At 35.8% G+C, this 20,051-nt stretch overlaps 1 protein-coding gene across 1 annotated transcript in view; it reads right to left on the bottom strand.

Annotated features, from left to right (window-relative positions):
* The window catches only part of ODAD2 (outer dynein arm docking complex subunit 2), a gene marked incomplete at its 3' end in the record, with an annotated part of 183,749 nt that overhangs the window by 105,254 nt on the left and 58,444 nt on the right, over positions 1-20,051 (bottom strand). Inside the window, exons 11-16 of the mRNA XM_081298031.1 lie at positions 19,830-19,976; positions 19,141-19,350; positions 15,082-15,324; positions 14,676-14,786; positions 12,083-12,237; positions 10,294-10,536 (exon numbers count right to left, since the gene is read on the bottom strand). Of these exons, the coding sequence (XP_081154157.1) occupies positions 10,294-10,536; positions 12,083-12,237; positions 14,676-14,786; positions 15,082-15,324; positions 19,141-19,350; positions 19,830-19,976 (1,109 nt within the window). The remainder of the gene's footprint in view (positions 1-10,293; positions 10,537-12,082; positions 12,238-14,675; positions 14,787-15,081; positions 15,325-19,140; positions 19,351-19,829; positions 19,977-20,051) is intronic.

The following is a 20,051-nucleotide window of genomic DNA, read 5'->3' on the forward strand; positions in this document are numbered from 1 at the left end:
TTAAAGTGAATGGGATTATGTGCCATGCATAGCTGCCATGATGTGCAGCCTTGCCTTGGATCCATAAGCATAGGAACCACCAAATATGGACTGAGACCTCTAAAACTACAAGCCAAACATATTTCTTCTCGATATAAGCTAATTTTCTCAAATATTTGTTACAGTAATAGAGAGCTGACTCACTCGTTTTTTATTTTTTGTTTTTTTCCAACAAAGGTAGAGGGAAAATAACAACTTATACAATCAACAAAGACCAAAATCCACATGAAGAAAACTTTAAAACACTCTTCAAAGTAAAAAACCTGGACTTGAAGAATGCAAGATTTCTATAATTTTACTATGGCTATGTAGGATGTGAAGACTAAGGGAAACTAGATAAAAAGTCTATGCAAACCCTTGGTACTCTGTTTTTGCAACTTTTCTGTAAATCTAATGCTATTTCAAAGTAAAAGTTAAAATGAAATATATTTAAAAAAAAAAAACAGTAAAAACTTGAGGTGTGGACAATAAATCATAGATATTTCTGGAGTTTTTAGCTTCAATACTTTCAGATGTTTGAAATTTTATAGTGTTTTATTAGAAAATCATGCTCCCAAAACACAAGTGTTAATGGGTTTTTTTTTTTTTTTTTTTTGCAATGTTGGTGTGATTTTATGTACTTGAAGGCCAAATTACCTCCAGATGAATTCTTTACATATCAAATAGAGACATTAAAAATCAAGAAGAAGGGAAAACACAGCATGAATAAATTTACTTTTTCATAAACAATATTTCAGGATACCTATTTGTGCTGTTTTAGATTCTACAGTGAGACATAATTAAGACGAAACCATTTACATTGAGTTTTAAAAGCAATAGTCTGAAACTCTGTAAAAAAGCCAATGGAGTTTTACAGAATCCTGCTTTCATCAAAACTGCTTTTGATTAAGTAATCAAATTGTTATTGTTAAGAAGATATTTCTTAGTCTTACAGAGAAATATATCAGGAGTGAGAACTGATTTTGCAGCCTATTACATAAAATTAATAAATTGTGCTAAGAGTTTACATGTTTATCCTGATATGTGACCTAGGTTTTAGCCCAGCTACATCACCAAAACACAAAATTGCTGGTCATTAAAATGAGTTCTTAAATCATGAATTATATAAAACTTACATAGGGAGAAGTATTTCTCATTTCCTTACATCTAACTTAAAGCTGGAAGATGCAATAAATCCTACAATTCCAGCAATAATAGCCATGTCTGAAACATGATGCCCTGTTCTTACCAAACTCAAAATACTGTTTTTCTGAAACCACGTTAGTGTGTTTATAAAAACACTGTGGGAAAACCATATTATAAATACAAAAGTTGTTGCATAGAAAAGAAGAGTTTGGTTCTTAACTTTAAAGATTTGCTATAAAACTTGACACATTTTGTTGGGGTTCAAGTGTGCAGAGTTTAGCTCCCTCAGGCCTGACAGGTTGCAAGAGCCGTGGCTGTGATTTAGGTCAGCTGAGGCAAACTACAGTTAGGAGGAGAAAAAGTTCTCCTCCCCTTATCGCAAGTCACAAGTTCTGCAAGGTTTGGCCAAGAGGAAGAAGCTTCCTGCATACTGGACCTGGGAACAGTACACTGGGGGATTAGATAATGTTTACAAAGAACTTTGGGAGGGTACTTATCATATGAACAGGAACGATCTGAATTTAGCTCTGTGTACCCGCTGAGACATGATATTTGGGCAATGTGGGTAAAGTGTTACTGAAGAATTGCTTGCTTTGTCAGAAGAAGAATATAAAAGGAACTTGCAAATAAACCTCAGCATGCAGTTGCAACTGCTGCCTTTGCTCTGCATCCCCTGTGTCCCGGTTATTTCGCGACCCTTACCCAGGGACCCGAACGCTCTAGACGTTCACAACATTTGATCAATTTCTCTCCTTTAAACAGTGCCTTCCTTTAGTTGTTCTCAATAGTCTACTCTTCTAGAAGTTTTCATCTCAGATCATTGGCTGATCCTCCTCACTTTCTTTATGGGTAACTTTTCTTTTGTCGGTTCATTCTCCTTAAAAACTGGTTGTAATAGGATTCTATTTTTGTCCCTTACTTTTGTTTTATCTTCCACCAAAATCTCCCATGTATTATCCATGACTTCAGTTACTGAATATTCAAAATATCGTATAAATATACCATGTTCACATCTTTATCCTAAACTTTAGATGTGAATATTCAATTGACTAGCTGCCATCACCACTTGGATTTCCCACAGAAACTTCAATGTCTTCACAATCATAATAACTGAACTCATCATTCACTCATATAATAAGTGTTGTTTGCCTAACTTGAACCTTGTACTGGGCTAGACATTGAATGTATAATGGGGAACAGACTGACTTTGTCCCTCCCCTTATGAAGTTGAAGCTTCCTTTACTAGCCCTCCACCTGAACTCCTCATATTATTTAGTGGTAACATAAGCCATCTAGTTACCCAAGCCAGAAACCTGAATGCCATCCATGACTCTTCATTCTTCTGTACAACTCAAGGTTCATTCACCTGGTCCCATCCTCTTCCTTTCTAGCTCTTTAACCTATTTCTCTATTCTTAATTACAGAATTAGTTTAAGCTGTAATCCTATTTGACCTGCAGACAACCCCTAACAAGTTTCCTTGTCTCTATTCATGATAAAAAAAAAAAAAAAACACTTCACTGACTCTCTGTAGACTTTAAAACAAAATCCAACCTCAACATGGCACACAAGGCCTGAATTACATACCAATTTACATGTCAAAACTGTACCCTTTAAGTGCCTTGTTTTCAAGTGACAGTTTAAGGTAAATGGGTCACCATTTAGGGCTACTTTATTACAATTTATGGCAAATTCAATAACATGATTAACTATATATAAGGGAGTCAAATAATTAAGGAAGAGTCTTCACCTATAGATAAGTTCAGATAATCTGACATTCATTTTCTATTTTCATTTTCTATTATCTTTTAAAATAGCTATTAATAAGAATCACTGTTATAACAACATTACTAGCCAACAATTACATACCACTTACTATGTGTCAAGCACTTTACATTAATTTAGACTTACATTAATTCATTTAACAATTATGACAACCCAAAGAAATAGTTACCAGTAACATCCCCATTTTATGTATACGATAACCAAAGCATTGAGGCATTTAGTAATTTGCTGAAGGAAAAATAATTGGTAAGTGGTGAGACTGGCATTGCAGGAAGTGGTTAGAGAATCTATATGCTCAACAATTATTCAGCATACAAAACAAAACAGAATTGTGCAAAGTATTAAACAGGAACTTTGTTGTTATAAAAATGATACATACTAATCATGCAAACTGTACAGAAAAATATAAAGTAAAAACCACCAAATCCTACCACCCAGAAACAGAAATTATTAATAGCTAATGTAAATTGTTCTGGATAGCTCTTTATGCCTAGGTAAAATTGACAAGCAAAAAGTTACATGATAGATAGATGATAGATAAAAATGATATATGGTATATTATCTACTGCCATTTATGTAAAAGATGATCACATTTACATACTTACACGCCCAATCTACACTACCATCTTTGCTTTTATTTTTGTCAGTTGTATTTTTACACTATCATTACCAATATCCATAAAATTTAACTGATTTCTCTAATGATAATTCCTTCACTGTTTTGTCTTAGTTTAATATTTAAATGAATTCAACAGTCTCCACTGGCATCTTTTAGCTGTAGTTTTGCTGTTTTGAAATACTTTGAGCAATTTATTGTTTAAGTTTCTGTCAGGCAACTTTTTCAAGGAGAAGTAGGGAGAACTGCATTCACTAATCCTATGTATGCTTGAGAATGTGTTATTGCCTTCATATTTGAAGGACAACTTGGCTAGTATGAAATTCTTTGGCAATATTTTCTTTTTTGTTTTTAATTTGTTTGTTTTGGCTTTACTTCTCAATAAAATGGTTTTAAAATAAACTAAGACAATACAATAGCCCAATCAATCCACAGATAACAATACACAATTATAACTAAAGAGATGATTTTAGTACTTCCATATATTGGTAATTGTCTAAGTCAGGAGTGGGTAAACTGTCTCCGAATAGCACCAAATAATGCATATTTGGAGCTTTGAGGACTGTATGTGTTCTGCCTTAACTGTTCAACTCTGCCTTTGTAGGCAAAAGCAATCATAGAAAATATGCACACACAAAAATGGTCAGGCATGTGGTCCAGACAAGAATAGGATAAGGAGTGGACTTGGCCTAAGGTGCTGATTTCTGACTCCTAAATTTTTCATTAGTTTCTGTCAGGCAACTTTTTCAAGGAGAAGTAGTGAGAACTGCATTCACTAATCCTATGTATGCTTGAGAATGTGTCATTGCCTTCATATTTGCATATTAACTATAGAGAATGTTGTTTCATTGTGCCATGTTTGCATATGCATATTACATTGTAATTTGATCAGTTTCACTACCTGTTTCTTTCCCTTACCCAATTTCAAATTATACTACAGAGCCATAGTAACAAAAACAGTATGGTACTGACATAATAACAGACACACAGATCAATGAAATAGAATAGAGACACAGGGAAAACCCATACAGAATCAGCCATCTGATTCTCAACAAAGGTACAAAAGATATACATTGAACAAAGGCCTATTTCTTTTTTTTTTTTCCTTTGTTTTTGAAATGCTAGTAACTATTAGGATGTGTTGCTGGTGACCATTCTGTGTCAGTATTACTAGGATCTTTTTGACCTGCATATTTATCAGAAAGCTTTTTTTGTTATTATATCTTTAAAAACATGTTCCATTGGTTCCAACATCTACCTGAACACCAATTATGTTTATGTTGGATCTCCTTGGGTTCCATATATATCAATTTCTCTATTAGCATTTTTATATTTTTTATTCTTCATTTCATTTTGTATGTTCGATATACCACATTCCTGTCTGTTTTCAGTTATGTTTATTATATTTCTGTTGCATGTATCCAGGCTTTTAGTCCAAGAATTTTTCTATTTCTTTTCTGTTCTCTGACTACTTGATTTTTAAAATTATTTAAGTTGTGTTATAAAAGATTTTTTGTATAACTTTATGGTTTCTTTTGGCCATTTTACTAAAGGGGATTATATAGTCTTAACAGCCTTGTGACTGTGGGAAAATTATTTGTCTGAATTTATCTGTTTTCTTGGTGATAGAATCACCTCAAACACAAATCCCACAAATATCTTCCATTCCCTGAGAACACATCTCCATCCATTTTGGAGCAGTTAAAGAGTCAATCTGGTCCACTCCAAATCTCCAAAAGTTTATAGTGACAGTGTTGCAATCCGGAAACCACTGTCTCTCACACCCTTTTTACTCCTAAGTGACTTCAGCAGTCTCTTTGGGATAGACGACTGTGATGAACAACATAAAATGACACATCCATATGACTTTTCCTTAAGTTCCACTTCTCCTGATGTTTTATAGCGTAAAACTTGGTGTCTGTTGGGAAATTCTTCACTCTTCAAAGGCCCACTCACTTCCCTTTAATCTCTGCTCTCTATATAGAAAAAAAAATATGTCAACTATGTAATGGAGGACTATGGCATTTATTTGGGGCAAAATCTTGAGATCTTAAGAGGCATGTTCTAGTAATCAGGATGACATAGATCAATAATTCATAGTATTTTGCTATGGTGTGTTTCACAGTCTAAGACCTGGAGCTGTGTCTATTTCTGTTTTTTTTTTTTTTTGGAGGAATATAGATTCTTTTTAACACAAGATTTTTGTAGCTTTCTATTCTTTTTTTTCCTTTTTTCCCCTTTATATTTTTTACAACATTAACCAGAAGTAATACCTCTCACAAAATTCCAGAGTTTTGTATATTTAAGCATTTGTTTAGTGGCTTCTTATCATTTATTTTACAATTTTAAAATTATCTTACCACTTGTCTGTCTCACAAAGTCAATCATAAGGTCCTTGAGATCTGTTTTTTATTAATGATTTTTTTAAAGTTTTGTTTTTCTATTTCAAAACTTAGATTCTTTAAGGCTCAGAATAAAAAAACAAGAATAGCTGTTTTCTCGTTTTCTTAAGTGGTCTCAACTTAAATCAATTAATATCTCACTTTAAAATAGTTATATTAAGAAAGGTTGAAGGTCTATTGTGGAGAGTAATATAATGATAACATTTACTTCTAGATGCCAACTAGATAAACTGGTAATGACTTGTGTAGAAAACGTTAAAAATGAGATGCAGAATAGATGTAAGAGCTCTGCAAGAATAAGTTCTAATCTGTACAAGTGAAAGTCAATATATTCATTAAGAACTTAATAGTCACCAAGAGAATAAAAAGATGACATTTGAAGTGGTCTATCAAGTGATATAGAAAAATATTACTGTAAGGTAGATAATGACAAATATTTCATGAAAGGTATTTAAAAAAAAATTAAGGTGACTTCTCAGGTGAAGTTAAAACCCATCTCAGAGCCTTCTTATTTGCTATGCCTGCCTGAAATGTTTTTCTCTTAGGCTGCCTTCTTTCAGGTCTTAGTTTAAATGCTCTCTTGGAGAAAACATTCCTGCCTACTTAAGCTAAAGTAACCCCCTCCCATGTAGATTCTCATCTTCACAGTATTGAAGAAACTCTGAAAATAATTGAATAGTGTCGCCCACCCCCCAAGCATTTACAAGATAATAGAAGTTCCTAGACAGCAGGGAATTTTGTTTTCATTACTACTTTATCCCCAGTAGCTAACAGAAAAGATGCTCAATAACTATTTGTTTGATAAATAAGGGAATAAACAAGGAACCATATAACTTTTGACAATTAACATTTACCAGAAAAAGATGAAATGGAGAAGTAGAATACGAAGGTAAATGCTTTGAATACCAGTCTAAGGAGTTTATGGTATGGTTTTTAAGGCACTCAGAAATCACTGAAGATTCTTTGGACCCAGAAAACAAGATGACCAGATGGGTAATTTAGGAAAATAAGTTTCAGTGCCAAGTAGTAAGGTATTTAAAGAGAAGGAAGAGCCTGAGAGGTGATACCAGGTAGGAGCTTTCAACAGTACTATGTCAGGGAAAGGATGACAGAACATGAACTGAGAGCACAGAGGAGAAAGCACATTTCCAACAAATTCAGAGGTATTTGAGAGCTAAACATGAATAGATGAAAAAAAAAATAACAGTGATCAAAAGAAATTCACTCTGACAAGCACTTATCAGGTTATAATGAAGAATGTGTTTTACAAAGATAAATACCTTAGAAAATTGTCTTATAAGTCCAATCAATATCATGTGTGTATTCTTTGGTGTCTGAAACATCTGAGGCGAAGAATCCAGTAATACCAAGGGTGAAGCTGGATTCTGTGATTTGGATATGACATAATTCTATCTCCCCAAAGGTTCATGTGTGAAAAAGGCTTGGTTCCAAGGTGGCCCTATTAGGAGGTGGTGGAACTTTTAAGAGGAGGGGTCTACTGGGAGGTCCTTAGTTCACTGGAGGCATGAGATAATTCCCATGCAACCCCTCAAGTTCTTGCAAGAGCGTTGTTATAAAAGGAGCAAGCCTAGCCCCACTCCTTCCTCTCTGCTCCTGACTCCAAATGTAATTGCTGATTGTTCTGCACGCCTTCCCTCCCATTATTGCAGTCTGTGCCATGAACAGCCAAGGGGCAGCCCTCACCAGAGAACTCATGCTATGCCATGTGGACATTTAGCTTCCAAAACTGTGAACTAAATAATCCTTGTTTTCTTCATAAGTGGCCTATGTCAGTATTTCATATGGTAACAAAAAGCTGACTAATACATTTACTGGAAAAATTATATATATATATATATATATATATATATATATATATATATATATATATATATATATATATATATATATGGGATTATTAGATACTCTTGAATCTCAAAATCCAAACAACAGAAATGTTGCTATCTTAGACCGAAGGTGACAGAGATGGGATAAAATTTAAAAATCATCAAACTTGTAGGATTCTACAGATCAGACCAATAGAGCTATCCGACTGCAAACAATATAACCAGGATCATGAGTCCAGGAATCAGGGATGGAAATAGAAAGACACTAGGAAATTATCTACCAGTAAAATTTTTACTTCTCATTCCTGTACCCTTATGATCTGCTGGCTTGGAGTTTTCTCTCCAAAGGGGAATTCTTCCACTAGGAGAGACAAGTATGATTCTGTTGTACTAGAAATTAAAACTGTCACATGGTTACTTTGTATTCCCATACCTCTAAGTTATCAGAGAGTTACTGTGCTGGCTGGGGTGGTACTGACTAGCCAGGATGACTAAAATGATACTTGAGAGGCAAGGAAGAGTGAGTCTGGAATACAGGAGATCCTTTATGGCATCTCTTAGTATTACCATTATCTGTTATTAAAATCAATGGAAAACTACAACAGCCCACTCCAGGTCCAGACCAATCAGGAATAAAGATTTGGGTCACCCACAGGAAAAGAACCTCAATTGGGTAAGGTGCTTGCTTAGGGCAAAGGGGATAACAGATTGGGCAGTAGAAAAAGGTTATAAATACCAACTATGAACATGTGACCAGTTATAGAAGTGAGGATTGTAAATAGCATGAGAGGGTCTTCCTCACTTTATTATGAATGTTTTATGTGTGTTTACTTACATATCTCATCATGTAACATAAGATATACTACTTTTGTATCCTAAGTATTGTTAACTTAATATAACAGTCCTTAAGTTAGGGAATATGGAGAAGAATAAACCTCACCCAAGGAATTCTTCTGGGGAAACAGTCCATGCATTTTCAGCTGTGCACCAAATTGTTATTTCATGGGAGGCTGAAGTAGAACCTTGTTAGAGTATTTATTTAAATATTAAATATGGTTTACAGAAATGCATGTAGGTGTCACATTGACAGCAGATGATAGTTTTGTGGTGGTTAATTTTTTGTGTCAAGTTGGGTGGATCACAGTGCACAGATATTTGGTCAAGCATTATTTAGGATATTTCTATGAAAGTGCTTTTTGGATGTAATTAACATTTAAGGTGGTAGATGCTAGTAAAGTAGTTGATCCTCCATAATGTAGGTGGGCCTCATCTAGTCAGTTGAAGGTCTTACAGAACAAAGAGGGACTTCCCTGAGCAAGAAGGATTCTATCAGCAAACTACAACTCCTTGCTGCGTCTCCAAGTCCACCAATCTACTGCATATGCTTTTGGACTCACCAAATCTCACAGTTGCAAGAATCAATTCCTATAATAGATAGATAGATAGATAGAAATATAAATATAAAGATGTATAATTGTCCTTTGGTATCCATGTAGGACTGGTTCTGAGGTCATCCAAAGAAGCCCAAGTACATATGTTCAACTCTCTTACATAAAATGGTGCAGTATTTGCATATAAACTATGCATATCTTCCCAAGTGCTTTATATCATCTGTAGATTTTTTTTAACAATACCTAATGCAATGTAAATAGTTGTTATACTACATAGTTTAGGGAACGATGACAAGAAAAAAAGTCTGTACCTGTTCAGTACAAGAGAAATTATTGTAGCTATTATTATTACTATCATGATCATTATCGACATGATCATTTTGACACTCAGGATTGAACCCAAGGGCACTTTGTCACTGAACTACATCCCAAGCCATTAGTATTTTTTGTTTTGAGACAGGGTCTCACTAAGTTGCAGAGGCTGTCCTCAAACTTGTGATCCTCTTGCCTCAGCCTCCTGAATCACTGGGATTACAGGCATGAACCACTACACCTGGCACAGATACAATTATGTTTCTGAATAGTTTTGATTTACATTTAAGTCTTTTCTTCCTGTATAGACAACAATTTGCTTGAGGACTAAGATTAGAGCTTAAAATCCTTTGTCTTTTCCCTGCAGAGTTCCAAGTTCTTTTTAGGTACTCAAAATATGTTTGCTGAATCAGTAAGAAATAAGTAGTAAGATACCATGAGTATACTATAAGAACTAGACAGCACCCTAGTTAGATATAGAAAGATAATTCTTCTCTGGGAGGACAGAAATATGTCATTGCATTAAGGTTTTCACATTGGGAATTTCATTAGCAGTCATTGGAAATCCTCCCAAATGCCTATTCCCGCCCTACATTTCTTCCAAAATAACATTTTGGCTCAATAAGTCATGCTTCAGTAAACTTGTAATTACTTATAACACATTTTATCTTTCCATCATCTGTGCACATTAATTCTAAGCAATGATGTTATTCTATGACCACACAAAGGTGTCCTGTAATGAGCATATAAAATCTCTCCATCTCCAAGTGCACTTACACCATACTCTCGGGCTCTACCGCACAAGCACCAACTGCCTTTGTGACATTCACAAGAAGAGCCTGGTTTATTCCAACGAGGAGGTTCACAAGCGGTTGAATGCCACCACATCTCCGGACAATGACTCGGTTTTCATGTTCTTGGCAGCATTCTCCCAAGGCCCCGACCACATTCACAAGTACTTCTTCGGGTTGATCAGTTAAAAGTCCCACCAAAGTTTCAATGGCTTTGTATTCCCGAAACCTAAGATCATCACAAAAGCATGAGACATTTGGCTACTATATAATTGCAATTATCAGCTCGATTTATGCTGAAAGTAATGTTTCTCTAACAGCTAAAAATTACTAAATGCCAATCACATTCTTATTCAATCCTTACAGGACTCTACAATGTAGGTACCATTATCAGATGGCCAATCTGAAGCTTGGTAAATATGAGGCTGCCATCCACAGCCAGCCATTTGCTCCAGATTGTCTCTGGGTCACTAAGCTGAACAGCCTGTAAGACAGTTATGGTTCTGATCACATCTTAGTTCTGCAATTTCATTCTGCTAAGAGTTTCCCCTGTCTTACAGAGAGGTAATTTTACTTGGACAAAGTATACTAAATATTTCATGAAAACAAATGACATATTTTTATTTATAAACACATTAAACATAACTTTTTTGCACCTATTTGGGTTTAATAAGTCTCCCAGAATTAGTAGCTTGTGCTACTTACATTAATAAAAAAATTGTCAACTTCAGATATCTTCAATATTATATCTTCAATATAACTAACCATTATATATTTTAGCATCTCTCTTATTGTGCAATTTTTCTGATTATTTAATTATATTTTAAACCAAAAGAAAGTATGATTTATAAAGGTAAATATTTGAAAATCAATAGTTTCTGTAATATAACATCTTTTCCCCTTTCTAATAAATTTCAGCAGTGTTTTCTAATAAATTTGCAGCTGAATTTTTACTGCTGAAATAAGGTGGAACATCTAATTAAGATAAAAAATAATTAGTTGAGCTAACCCTGATCTTGTCACAACTTCATTATACATTCTTTACTAAGTATGTTTATTCTGAGTCAGGACATATGAATTTCCTGTTAAAGGAACTCATCAGATAGAGATAAGAAGGAGGTGTCTTAGAATACTCATTGAAAGTGTGAACTCTAAACATATAAAAAAAAAAGTTAAATTTGAAGGTTAAAATAAATAAAAATTTTACAAGCACTTTGAAATAACAAAATAAAATTTCAAAGAAATCACTTTTGAAAACAACGACTCCAGGAGTGGTTAGTTGGCATTCTGCTGACTCATCTGTTTATCTTTAGAATAGGAAAAAAGGATGAAAACTCTTTCATCTCTAAAGATTCAGTGCATGAACAATATGATTCTGCAATCTGTACACTCAGAAAAATGAGAAATTATATCCCATCCGATTCAAATGTTAAAAAAAAAAAGATTCAGTGGAAAATTTATTCTTTCACCTTGATAGGTCTTCTACAGGAAACAGCAAAGATACTTCTGTTTTAAATGAGTGTCCATATGCTAAACAGCCTATTCACCTAGAAAGGTCACATCAGCAAAGCCCTTCGCCCTACTGAGGTACATCAATCATTGTCTTGTAGTGACGCATGGAGAAGGGTCCTTCATTTCTAAGGATCCCTCGTGCTGCCAACTTAACCCAGAATGTACATTTTTGAATAACATTAGAGCCACCCCTTTACTGAAATTCCAATAATGTGTTTCCTTGGCCTTATCTTTATTACAGAATATTGAGTGCCTTCTCTTACTTGATCACATTCTCTTTGCTGATGGAGCATTTCCATATGGCCCCTGTGACAGCAGCCAATAATTCTTTATTCTTAGTGTTATTAAGTAGATTGGCCAGTGGTTTAAGTCCTCCATGGAGCCTCACCAGGTCACGGGTTTCTTCATCTTCAGCACACTATACAAAAAGTCGAATGAGAACCTGTCAGTGATAACGCCTCTCTCCAGCATTCAATGATTGCTGGCAAGGCTGGTCGTCAACTTATGATGGTTCCACTTAGGTTTTTTCAACTTCAGGGTGGCATGAAAGCGGTATGTACCCAGTAGAATCCTTACTTCAGATTTTCAATTTTTATCTTTCCCGGATAACTGATCTGCAGTACAATACTCTGTGATGCTGGGCAGCAATAGTGAGCTGAATCTTTCAATCATTCACACAATTAAGATGGTGAACAACCAATGTGCTACAGGAGACTATGTTGCTAAACTGTGATGTTCAGTAAATTAGTTATTTTTAACACACATCAATATTTTCAACTTATCATTGGATTATCAGGCTATAATTCCATCATAAATCAAAGAGCATAGAAACTATGAAACTTCTTTTCACAAAGTATCATTTTCTGAAGATGTATCCAAGCAAAATTTAATAATTCTTCCCCAACACCAACAGCTATCTGGTGATATCTCTGTCCCCTTACACAGTTCTGGGAATGCAAAGCAGTTTTTACAAACTGGGCAATTCTCCCAAGCCAATTCTGGGGTAGCCTGGGCATCTACAGAGCTAGAGGCAAAGTTCAGTAAGAAAAAAACTAGAATACTCCCATGCTTGGAGAAAGATGTCTACAGTGAGACATGCAGAGTTTTAGGAAAATATAATGGAGAAAACAGACAAATGACAGGGAGGTAGTCAGACCTTGAATGACTCTTGAAATCTGAAGACAAAGAATTTTCTCAGTAGAGTTTCCTGTGCTCAGAGAAGTGGATTTTATCAGTAGTACCTGACATTTTAATCAAATATTTGTGCATGTTTGTTTCATCCTCTGGAATAAATATTGACTATATAAATACATCTAACTGATTATTATTCTCAGATTAAAGAGCCAACATAAGAGACATTCATGATTGATTTGCCTTTTATCCTAAGCATACAATTGTTTTCTGATGCTAGGCAAAGTAGAGGTATGTCCTGTGTCATCAATGAGGGCCACTAGAAGAGATCCTCACCATAATGCCCCGTAGAGTTACACTTGCTATATTTATCTTCTGAGTTATGATTTCTGATTCTGGTTCAGTGGCAAATTTTAAAAAATAGTCACAATTTCTAAACAACTCTTAATGGCTTCTCATATGAGAGTTATGTCAAGGCCATAAATCCTTGTTATGGACTGAAGTGTGTCACATGTCAATGTCCTCTCAGTACCTCAGAATGTGACTGTATATGGAGGCAGGGTCTTTAAAGAGGTAATTAAAGCTAAATTAGATCATCAGGATTGGTCCAATCCAATAGGATGTTCTCCTAGTAAGAAAAGATTGACATAGGCATACACACAAAGGAAACATCACATGAAGACACAGGAAGAAGATGGCCATCTATTAGCCACTTATTCAAGCCTGGGAGGGAGACCTTAGAGGAAACCAACCCTGCTGATACCCTGATCTCAGACTTCCAGCCTACAGAACTGTGAGGAGATAAATTTCTGTTAAGCCATCCAGTCCATGGTACTTTGTTATACAGCCCTAGGAAACGAATCCAATCCCCTACTGAAAGGAGTAATGGGTATTTTTCCTCTAGAAAGGCTACTCTGGGTGGGTAGAAACTGGTGTGATCAGGAATGAGCCAGAAACTCATTTGTCAAGGCCATCTTTCCCTCTTTATCATTCTGTTTTATGATAGACTATGAATATTATAATTTACAAAAAATAATGAAAATTAAATTATGAAAAGATAAAACAGGCACACACACACACACATACACACACACATACACACACACACACACCATCATGTTTGATAGTGATAAATTTCTCAAGATTACTGTGTTTGAATAGGCTGTGCAAAAATCAATACAGGAGTACTATATACTTACTTAGCGATTATATACTAAATAAATTATTTTAGGAAACACAGATATATATGTCCTTTTGGGCAGGGGGTACTAGGGGTTGAACTCAGGGGCACTCAACCATGAGCCACATCCCCAGCCCTATTTTGTATTTTATTTAGAGACAGGGTCTCACTGAATTGCACAATGCCTTGCCATTGCTAAAGCTGGCTTTGAACTCATAATCCTTCTGCTTCAGCCTCCCAAGCCACTGGGATTACAGGCATGTGCCACCACACCAGACAATATATATGTCTTATAGAAGTGTAAGTAATCAGTTATATTGAAGCATGTTTACTCTGACATATACAATAAATACAGCATCCACCATTATGTCAGGACAGTGGTTCTCAGAACTATTTGGGGATGAAAATCTCCGAGATGCTTTCTTAAAATTCAGATTCCTGAGTCCCCTTCCCAGAGAAGGGTCATGTGTTTAGAAACATTTAGAAATACTCCTGTGAGCTAGATGAGAAAGAACACCCACAGAGGCAGAAGAGTAGACTCCTACCTGGTAAATGGCCATGGCACAGTGCTCCTGCAATTGCTCATTCTCACTATTTAGATTCTTCACTAGGTTTTCAATGATCTTTTCAGCTTTGATTGCAGCTCGGTAGTTTTCCTAGGAATATGAGCTTAAATATTTATGTGTGTAAAATGCATGAATATAATTAGCCATTTACGTTTATTAATAACTATGATGAGCAAACTCTCTAAGTAAATAAACACTGAAGTCAAAGTTGAACATTGTTATACCATAAGAGAATTAGCCAACACTGAAGTTTGATCTTTTTCTAATAGAAAGCTAATATTTTGAAAAAAAAATCCTAGACAGCTATGTAATCTTAAAAATTATTATTTTTAACTAAAGAAAGTCAAGGTAAGAAAAAAAAAGGAAGCTGAATTGGTTTGTGTACCTCTGATGCACATTCTTGCAGTGTCCCCACTACTGGAATTAACATATTTTCATGAGAAGTCTTCAGTAACTGAGCCAATAAAGGGATGCCCCCTGCTTTACGAATGGCTTCTTTATTTGAATGACTCTTACTGCAGCTCCACAGTGCCAAAGCCCCACAGCGAGCCACTTCCACATCTCTGGTTTCATACAGACTTGATTGAGCTGGTTCTGTTGAATTCTGGGCACAGTCTAGTAAAGCAACCTACAAGAAGAGATGAATGCAATGAACTTGGATGTCTTTAAAACCTAATTCACCCTTCAATAGCCACAAGGTTGCTACCAAGCTCACCTCCATCATCACCTTTTAAAAATCAACATTTACACTACACAGCAACCAGTGAAAATAAAGAAACAAACAAAACCCTTCAAGACATTTTCCTCCAGATTTGGAAGCTCTTTTATTTTCTTCCAAAAAAAAAAAAATCTCACCAAGACAGTATTTTCTAAATAGGGCTCTAATATTTATATTAATAATATTTGTAAAAAAAAATTCTCAGTCTTTCTTGTACCTCAGAAAACTAAGCTTCCTAAAACCATTAGAACTTTCTAATGAGAAATGAATGATCTAACCACACTTAATACCATGAGAACTTTAGGAAGTACACAGCCTTCTACGTGGGTTACTAAAACCAAACGGCACAGCTGCCAGCATCCTCCTTGTCCTTTGTAATAATCAAAGTCACTGAAGACCTTAAGGAAAAGGCAATTTACTAAAAGGATACAGCAGTAGGTCAGGTTGTCTCTGGGAGACAGTGAAGCCAGATCACCCAGAGCTGTGACTGGAACCACAATAAGAAGCTACCTGCCGTTCTTCTGGGCTCACCATCTTTATATCTGAGGACACTGGTGACAGTTACAGACTCATAACAAATGGCTTAAGGAAAGACAGAGGCCAGGCAAAGGGAGGGAATGTTCACATGGTTTCTAACTACAGACTACAAATGGGGTAGCAATGCAGGAAAGGAATTCTAAGACAATGGGACTGAACACAAGGCAGACAGCCTAAGAGTATCTTTCTACTACAGCTGTTCCCGCATTATCACAATGAAGTCCAAACTCTTTAACTCACTGAATAAAGCCCTGAGTGAGCACCATGGCCTTTCCACCTTTATCTTGCTAGTTTACTCATCTCACCTTGACTCTGGCCATATTAAGTCGCTTGCAATTTCTACTCAATGATGTTTCTTAGTTCTGGATCTTTACTAACATTCCTTATCTTCCTGAAATGCCTTTCCCCAGCAGGTGTGCCTGACAAAACTTACCTCCCCAAACCTTGGTAAGCAACATCTCCCCCTCTTCAGACTTTCTGAACCTTCTTCCTCCTGGTAGAATCAACTGACCATCCCCCTCCTTTGTTCCTCCACCATTCCCTGTACTGGCTTCAGTTAAATAGCTGAAGCTCACCCCAAGTCTTATACTTTCATCTCTCTCCTCCCTACCCCCATACTCTTTTCTTCCATTAGATTCTGACATCACGAGGGTCAAGGGAGTACATTTGTTTCTTTTCCCACTGCCTGATTCTTTACCTGCCTCCACACTGCCACTTAGGAATTGTCAGGAATGTTTGCCACTAAAAAGGTAAGAGGAACATGGAAACAGGCCGTGGTACTGACAGCACTGGTGGGTCCATCTAAGTGATCATCACTGAGACCTGGTAATGTTTCCCTAGATGGATGCATTCTCCCTGCTTGCTCAGACTTTGTGTCTTTTGCCCTGTCATCTGTTGCCCAGTCTTCAGAGACTGACCTCCATCAGGTATCCAAAACACACCGTGGCCAGTACCACCTACCTGCTCTTACCCTAGCCTCAGGGCCCTTGCTCTGAGGCCATAACCAGCCATGGTACACTTCTGTTTCGAGTCATCTTGCTCACTTCCAGTTTTAGTTGGGGACTATTATCTATGTGTTACCTAGTACTCCTTCCCCATGCCATGCAAACCAAAAAGTAGATCCTAAATCCATCCTAATCTTTCCCAGGTGTATTCTCAACCCAGCAATTGCAAGTCTATTATTCTTGGTTTATCCATTCTTGGTCATTCCTGTTTCCAATTTAGCTATCATTTAAAATTATATTAAAATGTGTGTTATTATCTTGATTGGGTAAGTACAATTGTTCAAATACCAGTTCCCCAAATGTGATGCAGAAAACTCTCAAAAAACATGTTTCAGTTTTATTTTGCATTATTCGTTCTTATGATTTAATGGAAGCAGTTCCAGTCAACAACCATATCAATCTACCATATGATTTCAATATTTAAGCAAAATGATAATAATCATAGTAATGATTACATTTCTCAACATTTAATTATAATTTTTTTCAAAGAAAAACTAATAGAATTGTTCAGCAATTGCACAATAAATATTCATATTTCCACCACCTAGAATCTATAAAATCTGCTGTATATGGTTTATCACATATGTTTTCATCTATCTATCCAAACATGTTATCTCATTTTGAAGCAAATGATTATATTTTATAAGTACTTTGCAATGACAATTGACCACACAGAAGATCTCTCAGTAAATTTCTGAATACACTTCTAACTATACATATTAACATTAAAATCCATATTCATCCAATAAATATTAACCCTTTGTATAAGGTAGTGGCCGAATGCTGTGAAAGGCACTAAGATATGTTCAAGAACTTAAGGTGAAGAAATGGAGACCATCCAGAAAGATAAAAGCTGTGGAAGAGACCCAGTATATATTGATCTTTACTATGAAGTATGAAAACATATTTCCAAATTGTGCTTACTTACTTTATTTATTGATCTATTTTGGTGCTACAGATTGAATTCAGGGATGCTCTACCACTGAGCTACTTCCTCAGGCAGGTATTTATTTACTTATTTTGAGACAAGTTTTCCCTAATTTCCTAAGGCCAGACTCGAAGTTGTGATCTTCTTGCTGCAGCCTCCTAAGTCTCCAGGATCACTGGCATGTACCACCGTGCCTAGCTACATGTACATTTTTAAGGTCCTTGCCAACATGGCAAAGCTTATGAGCAGAATGCTGATATATTCTTTTCTTTTGATGGCAGCTATTGAAATAATCATTTTTTCTTATTATAAAAGGAGGACATTCATAGAAGACAAATGTTGAAAAACATTTTTTTTCTATCAAAAAATCAGTAATCATTTCAGAGAAAACCCTATGAACAACTTGTGAATCCACTTCTAATTTTGCATATGTATTTATATATGCTTGTGAGTAGCTCTCTAAAAGTTGGGATCAGAGCTGAGCGTGGTGGCACACATCTGCAATCTCAGCTACTTGGGAGGCTGAGGCAGGAGAATAATATAAATTCAAGGTCAGGCTGGGCAACTTAGGAAAAAAAAACTTGTATCAAAATAAAAATACAAAGGATTGGGGGATGTAGGTCAGTGTTAGAATGCTCTGGGTTCTATCCCCAGTAGGGTTTTATCCCCAGTAATGAAAAAGAAAATTGAGATCATAAATATCAACTGTTAAAAACTTGTTATGATTTTACATAATATTAAATAATAGACATTTTATTCATATTACTAAGTAGTTTTCTGAAACACAGTACTGATGGCTGACTACAGATGTTTCCCATGGATATCCTACACATTGTTTTACTCTTCAATGTTCTTAAAGACTGGGCTATTTTTAGTTCTCAGATTTCGAACTAACCTGACTGTCTCTATGGAAGAGTACTTTCAGTAAGCACATCGGAGGCCAGGGCTTCCAGCCTGCTTTCCATCATACAGGTCTCACCATCTCTTACCATCTCTGTTCTTATGCACAAATGGATCCCTACCAATGATATAGGTAGCAATCATGCCTGCTTTAAATTTTTTCTGTTTCTTTCAAAAAATGTGATTTAACATGCTTGATAATGCAAACATACAAAAGTAATTATTAAGGACATATATAATATAAAAAGAAGACTCCCATAGCATGTCTTTACAGCTACTTGATGTCTGGAGTGGCCAGAAAGGTCAAGAGGCAGTAAGTGGCAGTCTTATGCCCCTGAGGATGTCAGTGGTACTTACCAGCTTGTTGATACCGCCATGCTGTCTCACAGCCCGCCGGGCTCTCTTAAACTTGGCAATGTTTGCAATGGTCTCAGCTGCCAAACACTTCAGACTCTTATATGAAGAATCAAGTATACTAACCATAATTGGTAAGCCACCAAGGTCAACAATATTACGTCTGATTTGAGGATTATGACTGATTTCCTTCAGGATTTTTAATGAACCAATCTACATGGGAAAAAAATGATAGATGAATGAGTGCTTAATACATAACCAGAGCTATGTTTAAGAAAATTCAAGTCTATCTAAAATCCTTCCCCAATTAAGTTTTTTAAGAAATAGTTTCCATTCCCAGGGGTGACACACATCCTCCTATTTCTCTTCATTAATGCAAACAAACATTCATTGTTCCAGATAAAGCAATAGAAAGAAGAAAAGGCAGGGAGGAGAGGGCACACCTAACAGAAAAAGCAGGTTATGAGCAAGAATAGCAGATAAAGATAATAAATGGGGGCTGGGGCTGGGGCTCCACAGTAGTGCAAGGCCCTGGGTTCGATCCTTAGCACCACATAAAAAAGAAATAAAATAAAGGTATTGTATCCAAATACAACTAAAAAATAAATATTAAAAAAAGATAAGAAACATTCAGACTCCTACGGTTTCAAAGAAAGCCAAGAATTCTCAATCATTGTGAAAAAGCCACTCACCTTACATTTGACTTCATCTGTATCAAGCAAATTTATTAAAACTTCAAGGCCTCCAACATCTCTGATCGCCAGTTGACAGGTCTCTTGAGCTAAATTGAAATCCTTCATTGAACACAAAGCAATCACTGTTGCAGTCTGATTTCCTCCCTAGGAAGATGCAATGCCACAGAAAGGTTAAATAAAACCATGTTCCCATAGAAATAGACCAAATGGTTACAAATC

Source organism: Spermophilus citellus (genome assembly GCF_964194105.1).
Source record: "Spermophilus citellus genome assembly, chromosome: 6".
NCBI lineage: Eukaryota > Metazoa > Chordata > Mammalia > Rodentia > Sciuridae > Spermophilus > Spermophilus citellus.